At 48.8% G+C, this 13469-nt stretch overlaps 9 protein-coding genes across 9 annotated transcripts in view; 4 read left to right on the top strand and 5 right to left on the bottom strand.

Moving 5' to 3' along the window:
• The first annotated feature begins 154 nt into the window (after positions 1–154).
• On the top strand, positions 155–1964 carry CND05030 (conserved hypothetical protein). The gene is made up of 5 exons (XM_570423.1): positions 155–253; positions 291–349; positions 400–1054; positions 1102–1406; positions 1461–1964. Exons 1-5 carry the CDS (start codon positions 218–220, stop codon positions 1921–1923), a joined length of 1518 nt encoding a protein of 505 aa, XP_570423.1. The 5' UTR covers positions 155–217; the 3' UTR covers positions 1924–1964.
• Positions 1932–3484, bottom strand: CND05040 (expressed protein). Its single transcript, XM_570438.2, has 3 exons — positions 3342–3484; positions 2899–3294; positions 1932–2840 (listed from the first exon to the last, which is right to left on the bottom strand). Exons 1-3 carry the CDS (start codon positions 3418–3420, stop codon positions 1984–1986), a joined length of 1332 nt encoding a protein of 443 aa, XP_570438.1. The 5' UTR covers positions 3421–3484; the 3' UTR covers positions 1932–1983.
• A 63-nt stretch (positions 3485–3547) lies between these two features.
• On the top strand, positions 3548–4729 carry CND05050 (hypothetical protein). Its single transcript, XM_024657085.1, has 4 exons — positions 3548–3775; positions 3850–3996; positions 4079–4305; positions 4394–4729. The coding sequence occupies exons 1-4, from the start codon at positions 3610–3612 to the stop codon at positions 4655–4657; spliced, it is 804 nt and encodes a 267-aa protein (XP_024512808.1). The 5' UTR covers positions 3548–3609; the 3' UTR covers positions 4658–4729.
• CND05053 (hypothetical protein) lies at positions 4683–6453 on the bottom strand. Its single transcript, XM_024658500.1, has 9 exons — positions 6128–6453; positions 5873–5977; positions 5694–5789; positions 5563–5599; positions 5437–5477; positions 5260–5335; positions 5100–5178; positions 4786–4932; positions 4683–4721 (listed from the first exon to the last, which is right to left on the bottom strand). The coding sequence occupies exons 1-8, from the start codon at positions 6311–6313 to the stop codon at positions 4884–4886; spliced, it is 669 nt and encodes a 222-aa protein (XP_024514352.1). The 5' UTR covers positions 6314–6453; the 3' UTR covers positions 4683–4721; positions 4786–4883.
• A 118-nt stretch (positions 6454–6571) lies between these two features.
• CND05055 (hypothetical protein) lies at positions 6572–8106 on the bottom strand. Its single transcript, XM_024658501.1, has 3 exons — positions 7479–8106; positions 6895–7419; positions 6572–6841 (listed from the first exon to the last, which is right to left on the bottom strand). The coding sequence occupies exons 1-3, from the start codon at positions 7983–7985 to the stop codon at positions 6779–6781; spliced, it is 1095 nt and encodes a 364-aa protein (XP_024514353.1). The 5' UTR covers positions 7986–8106; the 3' UTR covers positions 6572–6778.
• A 425-nt stretch (positions 8107–8531) lies between these two features.
• Positions 8532–10502, top strand: CND05060 (ribose-5-phosphate isomerase, putative). Its single transcript, XM_570436.2, has 7 exons — positions 8532–8750; positions 8806–8946; positions 9006–9202; positions 9297–9429; positions 9550–9765; positions 9861–9947; positions 10051–10502. Exons 1-7 carry the CDS (start codon positions 8667–8669, stop codon positions 10099–10101), a joined length of 909 nt encoding a protein of 302 aa, XP_570436.1. The 5' UTR covers positions 8532–8666; the 3' UTR covers positions 10102–10502.
• On the bottom strand, positions 10462–11621 carry CND05070 (expressed protein). Its single transcript, XM_570063.1, has 4 exons — positions 11429–11621; positions 11149–11219; positions 10853–10921; positions 10462–10718 (listed from the first exon to the last, which is right to left on the bottom strand). Exons 1-4 carry the CDS (start codon positions 11509–11511, stop codon positions 10639–10641), a joined length of 303 nt encoding a protein of 100 aa, XP_570063.1. The 5' UTR covers positions 11512–11621; the 3' UTR covers positions 10462–10638.
• A 402-nt stretch (positions 11622–12023) lies between these two features.
• CND05080 (mitochondrial import inner membrane translocase subunit tim23, putative) lies at positions 12024–13102 on the bottom strand. Its single transcript, XM_570062.1, has 4 exons — positions 12677–13102; positions 12469–12615; positions 12303–12413; positions 12024–12243 (listed from the first exon to the last, which is right to left on the bottom strand). Exons 1-4 carry the CDS (start codon positions 13059–13061, stop codon positions 12161–12163), a joined length of 726 nt encoding a protein of 241 aa, XP_570062.1. The 5' UTR covers positions 13062–13102; the 3' UTR covers positions 12024–12160.
• A 149-nt stretch (positions 13103–13251) lies between these two features.
• CND05090 (conserved hypothetical protein) overlaps positions 13252–13469 on the top strand; it is a 3707-nt gene continuing 3489 nt past the window's right edge. Inside the window, exon 1 of the mRNA XM_570437.2 lies at positions 13252–13469. This exon is cut by the window's right edge and continues 140 nt beyond it. Within this exon, the coding sequence (XP_570437.1) occupies positions 13271–13469 (199 nt within the window). The 5' untranslated portion in view covers positions 13252–13270.

A 13469-nucleotide genomic window follows, 5' to 3' on the forward strand; every position in this document is an offset into this window, starting at 1 on the left:
CACGACAAACAAAACAAGAATTTTGGCGAAAGCAGCGCGAGCAAGGCAGGGAGGAGGGTGAATTTGGAAGTGGAGGCGGACATGTCCGATCACTCCTCCGCCGGTCGTCGAGTTCTCGAGCGTTCGACGGATTCACATAGACATATATACCTATATATCCTCAATACAGCCCATTCCCCTCTCTCCTCCATTTTCCATCTTCCACTACAGCCACAACATGCCTCTCAACTATTCCAAGTGGGACATGCTCGAGGTAAGCCGTCTTTGCCCATCTCCGGCTGACCGCACAGCTCTCCGATGACTCGGACATTGAGGAGCACCCGAATGTCGACAAGAAGAGTATGATACGGTATGTCGACTTTATACAATATCTCATATAGCGATGCTGATCTCGTATAGATGGAAGCAAAGAGATATCCACGAGAAGCGTGAAGCTCGTAAACTCCTCATCTCGAAGCTCAAGTCTGAGCTCTCTCTCAACTCGGTCCTCCGGCCCCGTATCGAAACAATCATCTCTGGCCTTTCCTCTTCTGGGCTCGACCACTACCGGGCGGTGCAACGTCGAATGAAAGAGGATCCTTCTCCTGAGAAGCCTGAAACTGGTGCACCCAATCAGCCGACTTATGACATGATGCTCTCCCAACTTTTGAGCGATGTTTTCCGTGAGGGTGCATGGCTCGTTGAAGGCGGCAGAATCGAGGGAAACGGCGTACTCTACAATGGAAAGAAAGTGGATGATAATACTGGTCTTCCTGACTGGGCCACCGCAGAGGTGCCGGAGGGAAAGAAGGAGCTTTTGGCTGAGAAACTCGAACAAAGACTCAGATGGCATGTTTCCGAGCTGAACAGACGCGACGAACAGGTCAAGAAGGAGATTGAGAAAGAGGAAGGAGAGTTGAAAAAAAAGATCACCTCTGATGACATCCATGAGGGCTGGAGTAGCTCCAAGATCGCTCCCCCCAAACCTTCTGTGTGGGACGAGACACCCAGGCCCAAGAAAGATAAAAAGACGGAAAAGGTTGAGACTATCGAGGTGTTGAATCCCAAGGCTAGCGTGAGTTGTACTAGGACCAATGACAACGAAGCTTACCACCCGGTCAGTCATCTGCTGCGCCAGTAGCTCCTGCTACGGAAGACACCGACGATGAAGAAGATTTCGGTCCCCTCTCTCCTGCCGGGCGTGCATTTGCTCAGATTCCCCTTGGTGACTTTGAAAAGGCTTATGACTTTATCAAAAACGATTCTTCCGTTCTTTCATCTTCTACTCACGATTCACTTCTCGCCGAAGCATTTGATGCAGAACGCAGAGGCGACAAGTCACTGGCCATGCGCTGTGTCCACCAAAGCTTGTTAGTGAACTATTGCAGACAATTGGGCAAAGATGGCGTAGGGTTATTTTTCCAAAAGTGAGTTGTTTTATTGTTCGATTTATGATATACGTGCTAATGAAAGGAACATAGAATGATTCAAAAAAACCCGAAATCTATCACAATGTTCAACGAAGATTTCCAACGCACATACAATCGCATTGCCACCCGCACTCGAGAGATTCTCGCTGAAGAAGCTGCCGCTGGTCCCTCTGGCGAACGCGAGCAGATTCAACTTGTTGCCACAGATCCCAACATGACCATTGCTTTCAATCTTCCTGATGGACCTCCCCCGGAGAAAATTCTCTTGGAAGGCGAAGGAGTCGAAGAGCTTGATATGGAGCAAGTGCGAGCATGGTTGCAACGAAAGTGGGAGATCTTCAAAAGCTTCCCCCCTCGATTCCAAGAAGCTCTTCAAACGGAGAACCTTGACAAGGTGAACCAGGCCTTAGGAGATATGAAAGTCTCGGAGGCAGAGAAGATTGTAGAGTTGCTGCAAGAGGGCGGAATGCTGAGTTTCAGCGAGAAGGGTGTGCGAGATATGACAAATCAGTAGCTGAAATGTTCAATAGTATGCACATCGCATGTAATTCTATTCACAGGTAATCATACAATCTCAGATACTATCCAACCCAATATCGTCTAGTCCCAAATCGTCATCATCAACCCCCACTTCTAATCCCAATGTCTTGAGCATATGTGCAACCTCTCTTCCAGCTCTTACGCGCCTTTCGTCCTCGTCTTCCACACCCGCTAACTCGGCTCGGACAGACTGTAAATGTAAAAGTAGAGGTGTGGGATCGAGCGCTAGTGTGGCAGAACCGGTAGATGACGGTGGAGGAGGTGCACTTTGAAAATCGGTAAAATCATCTTGAAAGCCTGGGGGTTGAGGTTCGTGATTACTGAGATTGGGTTCGAAGACTGGGTCGAATTGGTCACTGTCCTGGTGTAGCTGATCCTCAGCTTCTCTACTCGTTCGACCATTCTTTTCTTCAATCTCTATACTCTTTGACTCCATTCTCTCCTCATCCTCGTCCAACCATTCTTCCAGGTTCTGGTGATCATCGTTATCCTGAGAGAGTTCCATATCATCGAGTGATACGTATGTTCCCCTCTCGGCCAACGACAGCGACTCAAGGCCAGTACTGAACTGGTCAAACTTGTCGAAGCTGTCAACAGCGGCAAAATCAGCGCCGTACATTTGTGCGACAAGTTCCTGAAGGTCGGGAAACTGTCCCATTCTTTTCTTTTCACTATTTCCCTCGCCCTGTTCGCCATCCCCCTTCCTGTCCTGGACGGGCGGATTGAAGGTTACGTCGAACTGAGCATGTTCAGGTGAGGGCGCCCTTGAAGACGTAGTAGAAGATGGGGCTGAGGCAGGCATTTGCGAAGAAGTGTGAAGAGGTTTGCGAGACATTCCTGGCCATAGATGTGTCTGGAGAGTTTGACGAATAATGTCCAAGGGCATCATCGCTATTAAGATAAGCGCCCGGTCAGACTCCACATTAAAAGGAAACCGGAAGAGACTCACGTCTCTCGTCATCTTCGTCAGTGAAAGGATTGACTTCGTCAATAAACTCCATCCCAATCTCATCGAACAATTCTGTCACACTTGTCATCTCTTCCCCTTCCCCATCCTGAATCTCTTCCGGTAATCCACTTGATAAAGCACGGACTGCGATAGCAACGTCTCGAGGCTCAGACATGAATTTCACTAGCCTCGGAGGGAGCACTTTGGGAATCGGGCCCTCAAACAGGTAAACTACAACTCCCACATCATGGTATTTGTTTAGCACGTCGTCGCCGTCTAGATTTTGTGGAATTGGGATGAGTTGGAAGAAGACTTCGGCAGAGTAATACTTGTTATCGATGATCCACGATACAGGTTCTGTATCTGAAACGACAGAAAGGTCTTTGGAGATGAGCCCTGCGAGTGGTCAGCTCCGAGGGTTCGCAAAGAACGGAAAGACTGACGCGAGACAAAGTGTGTAGGGTCGAGGGCGGGCGGGTGCAGGAGGAGGATAGAGTTGGACGGATTATCCTGATGTACCATTGTGAGATTGTTGCCGTTGTTATCGTTTCTTCGTCGCCGTTGTGGTTTCTGAGTTGGTACTCGCGACAACAACCACCACAACAAACAATTGAATCGAGACAACGACGACTTTGGCAACTCGCTCTTCCTTCGTTCCGCGCCTTATCCATCTCATCTTTATTTGTCCACTTCTCGAACGTTTTCAAGGTAATGTCTTCGACTACATCCTCTCTTCCACCCGCTCCAGCCGCCTACATACCTCCCTCCGCCGCACCGCCCTTCCTTCGCCGTCTCATAGTTTCAGCTCTTTCAAGTCGGGGCTTCGACGGCGCAGAAGCTGGGGCTCTTACCGAGATCGAACGTCTTGTTGAATGCCGTGGGTTTATCTTACTGCCCTTGGGTAGAGTTACCACAATGAGGAGAACAATCACTGACCATCTTGACGGGTAGATATAGAACATGTACTTGGAGGAGCTAAGGATTACGCAAACCTCTGTGGACGAAGGGATGTTCACGCCGGCGATGTTGTGATGGCTCAGGAAGAGACTGGATGGCGTGTGGATGCGATGAGAAAAGAAAGTAAACGGAAGCGAAGAGGTAAGTCTTCGTCCTTTGTATCCATGGCTTCTCTTGGGCATTTTGGTTGTTTTCGGCTCGTTAATATCAAACAAATTCGAAGCCTTGAATCTCCAAACTCGATCTTCACCTCCCCCCTCCCCAACGTCCACCACATTTACTCTACCCGACCTTCTTCGCCAAGAGCTATCCACAGAAAGTGATCAGAAACCGTCCATCGCTTCATTATCAACAGCTAGAGGTGAGACGGGTGGATCTGGGGAAAAATTGAGCTACGCAGAGAGCTGGATGCCAGGATTACCTGAAAAATGGACTTATACAACGTCCAATGTATGTTTCTCCCCATTTCCTCTGTTGAACATATATATATATGTCTGTTCATTAACTGACACTGCTTCTTGTCATTTTCTATAAACAGGGAGACTATTCATTCAACTTGCAAGAACATGTCCAAGTGACATCATCGTTGCTGGACTTTATAAAACTCACTGCTGCCGAACGAGGGGACATCCCTCCTGAGCTGGGACTGGTCAATTATAGGAAAGACCCTGGTCTAGCTGCGGGCTGGGGTGTAAATGCTGGTAGCACGAGAGTTGGCTTTGGAAACGGGGCTGGAGAGGAAGAAACGGGAGGGGCTGGGGCCAAAAAGAGGAAATGGAGTGTCAAGGGCGTGGAAGGTTAGTAAAAAGCGAAAGAAGACCTGTTTCCGATTGTCTACATCATGTGCATAGGCCGTCCAAAAACTGCTACGGTAGATAATTTAATATATGTTGTATTGAATTTCCAGTGAAGAAATCTTGCGTTACATACGTTCTCCCGCTGACCTCCTTGTCAACATTTCGCCTTTGCCTCTATCTGACCGGTCGGCGCAAAAGGTGGATGGATATAGACATGCCCCCAACTTTCGCTTAGTCTGAGTCGGAGTCGCTCGCAAACTCTTCTTGCATAACCCTACGTCTGCAAAAGAGGACCGGCGTTATTGATGATAAGCCTATGACCTTTGTATTTCCATGGCACAGGTTACACTAAAGGTAGTAGGGATGGAAGGGAGGCATGGATGGCTTTCCAGAAGGTAAAGCCGAGTGGTGCATGACAGAATATGAAATGACGTTGGGATAACGTACCGTTTTTGGTTGGGTTGTATCTTGCTTGCGTTCTTCGGTATTATCGTACGCGGTTTTTGCGGGCTTTGACTTGGAGAGGCTGGAGGGAAGCGGTCAAAGACAACAACGCCAAAAAGCCAAATGAACATGAAACATGATAAAGGTTGTCCTAGAGGCTTACATTTATAATCTGATCCCCTTGAAGCTCCTTGACTGCTCAAATTCGACATCTTACTCCTTATTGTCGCGATTTCTTCCTGCGATAAATGAAGAAGGGTTTGATCAGTCAATGATCATGAGCATTTTATGACGATAGCCTCGCCATCATGTCCCATCTGATGAGAAAGAATGGACTTGCGTCTTTTCTGACTAGCTGAGAACGGAGCTTCTTCACTTCGGCTACACAGAAAGAAAATTCATCAGTGTTATTTATTTCAACGGGGTGTGGTTCATGAAAGTCACGCAAATTGAGGAGAACCCTTACATGGATCTTCTTTCGTGGCCACGGGTCTTGACAGTAACTACATAGAAAAGGGGCGTTGGGTCAATCACACCACACACTTTCCGCTTGCATTGACCCCTTTATAGATGTTCGGACAAGAAGTTTGTACATACCTTGTAATTTACTTCAATCAGCTGACCGACATAATCCTCTACTTTCCCTAGAGTGAGGTACGTTATGATGGGCTTCGGCTGAATGAGTACATGCAACTGTCATCAAGTTGCCATGTAAGTCCATCATAAGATGAGACGTTTCCTCAGAAGAAAACAATGATAAAAAGGATGAGACGCACGGAAAGCTCATCCAAAGCGGACAAATCGACACTTCGTCGTCCACAATCGACATGGAGCATGCCGGTTTCGATAGCCGCAGCCAAATCTTCTTCTGTTGCCGAAACCTGGTAAAAAGTCAATCACTCGGCTTGTCAGCAACATGGCACCCAGCAGGATTGGGAGCAATGATTATATACGGGTATGCAGGGCATGACAGAAGGGGCCGCAACGGCGGAGTAGTAGTGAAAGTTGACATGGAATCTTGATACACTTACCTCGTCTAGATTGATATCAGCGGTCCAAACTCTTACTTCGGTCTTGCCATCTCTATCACCGTTCCAGAATAAGCGCACTCTCCACCACTGGTCGTCGAGCGCCCGTCCAGAGGTCAGCAGAAACTTGGCAGGGGGTGAGAGGAGGGTGGCATGAATTTGCTGTGCGAGCGAGTCTAAGAGGGACATTGTGTCTTATCAAGGGGGTGTTGAGCTTTGAGCATTGGTATTGAAAGTGACGGAGGTGTCTGTGGTCGGTTGTGCCCAAACACTATACGTAGTCCGGCGGGGAGAACCTGCGGAGAACGCGTTGACGCGCGCGGTGGTGCTTCTTGTTGATAAATTGTCATTTCAAAACTCAACAATCGCCGCTTCCCTTTTATGATGAATTCACGGCTTTTATTTTCTTTCACAACTCGGCAGGTTGGTCTGAGCGTGGACGCGTATGTCAATATAGGATGTATAATCGGTAATGGCTACCATGGTAGATAACTGTGATGACTACAAACAAACAATAGGTATAGAGGACGGGGATTATACACAATGATATGAAACCAATTTCAACTTGTGCAACGTAATCTTTTTTTCGATATGACCAGAATAAAAGTCCGTTAAAGTCCATTTTTTGACGCCATACAATATTCGCTCAAAGACTCAGGATATTATTACCGTCGTCATTGTCGATGTTGGTCCATGATGCCCGGTGGAGCTGGCAACCTTTCTTTCAGGAGTCAGTTTTACCGCCTCAACAGTTCACCCGAAACACTTGCCTGTGGCTTAATCGTGTCAGAGCTGTTCGCGCTGGATCCAGATTTTATACGCTTCAACTCTCCCGTTTCTCCCAACAAGTGTGATTCGTACTTCTCTTGCCCCAGTACTCGGCAAGATAGGTATGGAAGTTGGGGTTTTCTAGGCGTGGCTTGACCCGGATCGAATAATCTATGAGACGAATGTTCTGTAAGGGATATTGAAGATTGTGGTTCTCGCGTAAGCTGCAGTTCAGCTAAGCAATCAACCTGCTCCACTTCGATCTTTGCTCGTCTCTCGTCTTCGAGACGTGTCCTCGCATCTGAGGTCAGAAAGGTCGAAGCAGCTTCCGACGAGGTAGCCGTCATGGGAGAACAAGGATTATCGACGGCTATGGAAAATGCCTCGAGGGGGATGTCAGGGCAGAGGGAAGTCACGGGTGGGGAGGGCATCGGGTATCGCCAGATCGGAAGGGTGGGAATGGGGACTTGAAGGGCTGGCTTTGGCCGTCGATTAGAGGCAAACGTTTGCGGTTTCGAGGGTGGTGCCTAACAGTCGCAGGCATTTTAGCCTGTAGCCCTGTGCGATGCAAAAAGGAATGACTCACATCGTCAAGAAGGCTTTCAACTACTGACTCATCATCATCCTTCCCCTCTAGGACTTTATGGCCAATAGCCGCAACCATCGTCTCCACTTCGCATTCGCTCATCATTCTCCGTTTGTGCATCCCCTTGATGACCTTTTCCTTCTCTCTGACAACCATGTCCTCCGTTTGAGGGCCTACAGAAAAGGGTTCTAGTACCCTCTGTTTACTTGAAGTAAATTTACGCGAGAGAGCTTCTACTGCTTCCTCCGACGTAGTCGGTGTCGCCGGCACAGGAGGCGATGTTTCACGGCAATAACTGGGGTGTTGAGAGGTATTCGCACACGCAAATGGAGTCAGGCCCCACGAGATGCTTGCAGAGACGAACTCGGCTATCGATCCCAACGATCCCCTTTTTCTGTGGCTGCCTGCACTGGCTCGTAAATCCCCCTCTCTGTCTCTTTCACTTGCCTTTTCCCTCTCAGACCGACCGCTCGAGGAGCCCTGTCCCTCGGAACATATGCTGCCCATATCTTCGAAAGGAGGGAAGTACGAGACAGAGTCAGTGGCCGGCAGACGCGACGGCGAGACGGTGGAGACGGCGGGCGAGCCAGTCCTGGCGGACGGGCGCGACGGCCGCGAGCGGAGAGACGAGTGCCGCGAGAGGGGCGCTGAGATGGGACGCGGTGAGCCGGCGGGGCGGGGCGGCATGGCGGAGAGGGAGGAGGCGTGGCGGTGGGCTGGCTTGAAGGGATGGCGCGGGGAAGTCATGGCGGGCGGAGGAGGGCGTGGCGAATTTTATCTTTTGTTTGTCCTCTGATGCGATTGCGTACTACCAAAGGACGTGTTGACGCCGTGGACCGCGTCTGGACTGCCGGGTGACGTAACCCGCGACGTGCGACGACAAACAGCTTCCCCATCAGATCCCGCTCCTGGCGCACCTAACACTCGCGCGCGCCTACCATCCACAGCGAAATCAAACCAGCCGCGTTCATTGGCGGCGCGGTCCGCTGTATCCGGCGAGAGTCGGGCCATAGCTCCGTTGATTCAGTGGTGGTGGCACCTGCAATATAGGATCCCCATATCTTTCATTTAGAGCTCTCGGTGAAAGCCATACTGGTCCATCAATAGTGTATTGACCACCGTTTACCCGCCCAACCGTTTTTCAAAATATCTTTCCCACTCAGGTTCACGACCCGTCTCTTACGCACAATGCCCTCCCCGGCCGTAGACCTTCTCAAGCAAAAGACAGCAAGCCTGCCGAATGCCCCTATCAGCGTCGTCGCTGCCAACACCGTGAAGTATCTTCCTGAACAGTAGTGCTTTTTCGTACTAAAAGTGTCTCCTCTAGTTTGTCCCTCCTACTCAGCCTGTGACGGCTGGAAACCAGCTGCCTACCTCTGTCCCTCTCCCTGTCCTGCCTGCAGTTGAAGCTGCCAAACGTTTGGCAGCATATGCCGCTGTGGACCGACACATCGCACACGAGCACAAGGTAAGTCATTTTTGTGTTTACTCTGCAACCGGCAGTTACTTGACTGCGCACAACAACAGGTCATTGGTATCGGATCAGGATCCACTGTCCCCTACGTCGTGGACAGAATACTTGCTCAAGGGTTTGAAGCCAATAAAGACCGGGTTTTCCTTCCTACCGGCTTCCAGTCCAAAGAGCTTATCGTTAAAGCTGGCTTGACTTTGGGCGACGTGGATCAATATGCTCGAATCGACGTGACCATTGACGGTGCCGATGAGTGAGCTACTTTTCAATTGCTTTGAAGCAAGGTGATCGTGCAGGATGAATGCACGATTGAGCAAGTCGACATTGATTTGCTGACTTTTGTACAGGGTCGACAACGAGCTCAACTCCATCAAGGGCGGCGGCGCTTGTCAGCTTCGTGAAAAGGTCCTCGCAGAGGCTGCTGATACGTGGATCATCGTGGCCGACTACCGCAAGAACTCTGAAGTTCTCGGCACATCTGTTCGTGCATTCCTCTCTTGTCTCGAAGACCAAACTAACGCCATGTCACTTTTCTCCCTTTGATATTTATTCATTCGTTTTCCGATGACCCCTATTGAATTGATTGCCTCCCCGTAAAAGTGGACTAAAGGAATTCCCATCGAAGTCGTCCCCTTTGCGTACGCCAAAGTCCTCACCAACCTCGCCCACATGGGCTCCCCACATGTTCTTCCCAACGGTCAGCCTGGTCTTAGCTTGCGTATGGGTAAGATGAAGGCTGGACCTGTGGTCAGCGATAATGGAAACTTTATCATTGATGCTCCCTTCGCTGAGGAATTGATGCGACAGCCTGAAGAGGTACGTGCTTCCCTTTGGTCTTTTTTTTTTTCTTCCTTGCCTCCTGGACATACAGTTGACAAGAAACATTTCCGCCTTGTTGTTTCTTACTTTAGCTGTTGCACAAGATCAAAATGTTGACCGGTGTCGTCGAAGTCGGACTTTTCTGTGGCATGGCCAAGGCTGCGTACTTTGGTAACGAGGTGCGTCATTTTTTTACGTACATCAAACAGTAGCCTATCATAGGTCGTTCTCACTGTTTTGAAAAGACGAAAGAAGCTAATGTCAGACCCGGGGTGAATCTAGGATGGCTCCGTTACAATCCGTTCTGATGACGGTACCATTTCTCAGCTGTAAAAAGTCCCCCAAAGTCTATCATGTTATTTCATATGGTATATTATATGTGTTCAACGATGAATAGAGAAGAGTCAGCGCACTCATAAACAATGGTACAACGCCTAGTCTTGCTTTAGAACTGCTGCCCAGGGGTTAATTGCAAGGCTATCGCCGTGTATCTATCGACTCTTTGCTCGTCCGCCCATTGGATTGACCATGATGCCACTTGTTGGATGCAAGATACAAGGATATCGCTGGCACATATTATTGTAGCAGGACGAGTCATTTGTTTGCAATGCCCCATCTAAGCGTTATGCGGATAGGGAAAAAAAGAGTAGTTTTCGTCTTACTTAAACTGGTATACTTTTGCCTGTTCGAATGAAACTATATAACGAACTATGCATACAACAAACAAGGATGCTCTATTAATGTGATCGTTTACGAAAAGTCGATCTTCCCCGATGAACAATTGAGACGCTCCCCCCTTTCTGCTCTCCCGTCTACCGCCTTTTTGGCATTTTCCCATCCTCATCATAGTCTACGCCGCAGTCCAATGTTTCATGCTTGGTCAACCTCTCGGTCGAGCACGCTTTCAATTTCGAGCATCACGTCACGCTTGACGTTATCGCTTACCATACCTGTGTCAAATGACAAGTCATTAGTCAATGGTGCACGAAGGATTTGATAACCGTGGACCTGCAGTAAAAGGTGCATGGTGATGTAGAATAGGAAGAAACGAAAAAAGGGGGAGAGGGGAGAGGAATAAGCTCACCAGCTGCACTCTCGCTGATTTGTTTGACAAGGTTTTCGAGGTTTGGTACATCCTGAGCTCGAGCTTTTTCTGCTTGTACACACCGCGTCCGGCGGGGACATGGGTATATTGAAAAAAGTTGCGTTTCGGTTTGTACGCAATATGTGATAGGGTATGTCGCATTGAGGTATGATCATGGCATCATGTAATTGAAAAGGATTTTGAGACAAAAGTGTTGTTGAAAAAGTAGCAAGATGATTTGCAAGGGATGTCGGATCAGCTACCAATCTTTGCCTTTTCACCATCCCCTTTCTCACCTTTTGCAAGGTCCTTGAGATCATCAACCCATCCGCTCTCTTCTAAATGTGCTCTTAGTAGCTTTTGTATTCTAATGCAAAAAAATCAGCAATGTCCTCAGCCTTGCGTTCACAAAACATTTCGCATGAGAGAGAGGGGCGCCTAGCCCTGCATAATTTTTGAGCTTTCTTTTTTAGCTGTAACCTCGGCTTTTCCACGTGTGACATGCACCACTTGTCCGAGAGAATATGATGCAGGGAATGTCTCAAAAAAGACTGAGCTATGCAGGATATAACTTACCGCTCCCAATCGCCGGTTTCCAACATTCTCTGACGGATGGCGTTGATCGTAGCCTCATCGACTGTGACATCAACGTGGGACATGTTTTAACTGTAATGTCTGTTTTACTTTCAAGGCTTGGAAGTATATGGTCGTAGATTGGGGGGAGGCAGCGGCGGAATCTATGGGAGATGGAAAGACTTTCAAGATAAAATGATAAGAGTATGTATGTATGTGTACCATTGGATGCCAACAACAGCAGCAGCGACGAACGGATATCCGAATAAAGTCCATTTCTCGTGGTCCTGATGATGTCATCACTTTTAGCTCACCGATTTTTTTTTAGTTTTAAATACTTTTCGTTTTTTTTTTTTTAGAATTGTCAGGTCCGTTGCCATGCCGCTACGACAGGATGTCTGCTGAGAACAGTAATTTTGCCACCACGTCATGAGGCGGTCGGCAAAGATACTGATTCTACTTTTATAGGTGCCAACCGTCGTCTAGCTATCCCCTCATGGACCATCAACACCCAACACGACTGCACACTTTCATCTTGATGACTTTCTCACGCGCCCATACCGTTCCCAGATACATGAGATCAACATTGTAGAAGAGCAGAAAGAGGGGTGTGCATAATTCCCGTAAGAACCATAAACCGTCATCCGTATGCAAAGGATGAGTACAGGGGTATCTATCAAGGTTTGCGGATTATTTTTTAGTGATGATGAAGAACTGTGTGCCCCTTAAAATGGATTACACAAAGTTCTTGAAAGCGGACCAGCCAGCTGCAGCGGCTGTTCCAAGACCGGCGCCAACAAGAGCGGGTCGTAAGCCGGCTAAATAAAGATTAATTGAGCGCTGAAGAATGCATAAACGGGGATAGGCAGAGACGCACCAGTTGACTTGTAAATCGCTCCACTCAAACCCGCCGCAGCCATGGCATTAAGTACATCATGCTTCCCCCTGATGGCGTCAAAAGAAGAGTTTGAGATATTGTAGAAAATAGCTTTTTGTACGACATTAGAGGTAATATCAAAAGAGAAAGTGCAAGATTAACCCACCCAAAACACCAAGCGAATTGCCCATAAAACTTCCCCTTCTCGTACAACCGTTAAGAATACTGTTCAGCCGGAGCTTGAAGGAGGGGTTGTTTCCCAGCGGTCTTGACATTCCTTCTTTTAAGCCCCAGGTGCCACCGATAGCCAAACCTATTAACAGCGACCAAGTCAGCTTTTCGCCATGTCGATGTATAGCATACACCCAACGAACCAGAAAGATAAGTCGTCCCTGTGCCAACACAGAGATCATCCGTCCAGCCCCTGCTTGGCAAAACACTGGCCGCTCCTTCAAGGTCGTTCAACTTTTCTTCATCGAGCTGTAAAAAATCTAGGTTTTCACTCAATCCAGCCAATGGGTGGAGTCTAGCGGGATCGAACGCGGATCCAAATGCATCAAGGGCTGTTGGGGCGGGTGCGGTGGGAGCGGGTGCGGGAGCGGACTGGGAAGGAGGATCGGGGATGAAGGAGGACCCCTGGGCTTCCGGCTGGGAAGGGACGACGTTTGATCTGAAGGTTGTGGAACTGAACAGCTCAGCGGAGGCCGAGGATTCTTGAGGGGCGGGGTCAGAGCTTCCGAAGAGACCGAAGATAGCCATTGTGGTTATAGAGTTGGTTAAAGTACAAAGTTGAAATGGACAGTAGTGGAGGACATGGAATGAATCGAAAGAAGTAGCAATTCATCCCGCCGTTTTTCGCCCAATTTCTCCAGCTCCGTGTCACGTGATCTCTCCACCTCCTCGTCCACCATCTCGTCCCAAAATTGCATCGATGGTCTCTGGTCACTCCATTTGTATCCCACAACACCATGTCCTCCTCTGCCCCAAGCGACCCGCCTCTCTCAGCCAGTAGTCTCACCGTAAAGCATAAAAAGAGATCCTCCAAAGACAAGAGCGGTACTCCTTCCCCTCGGCCTAGCAAAACCGCTCGTCTCGATCAAGAGGATGGCGCAGACGATCCTATGGACGTATTGGAGGAAGGGAAGGACGGACGATCGAGGGATCCCA

The sequence above is a fragment of the Cryptococcus neoformans genome (genome assembly GCF_000091045.1).
Source record: "Cryptococcus neoformans var. neoformans JEC21 chromosome 4 sequence".
Lineage (NCBI taxonomy): Eukaryota > Fungi > Basidiomycota > Tremellomycetes > Tremellales > Cryptococcaceae > Cryptococcus > Cryptococcus deneoformans.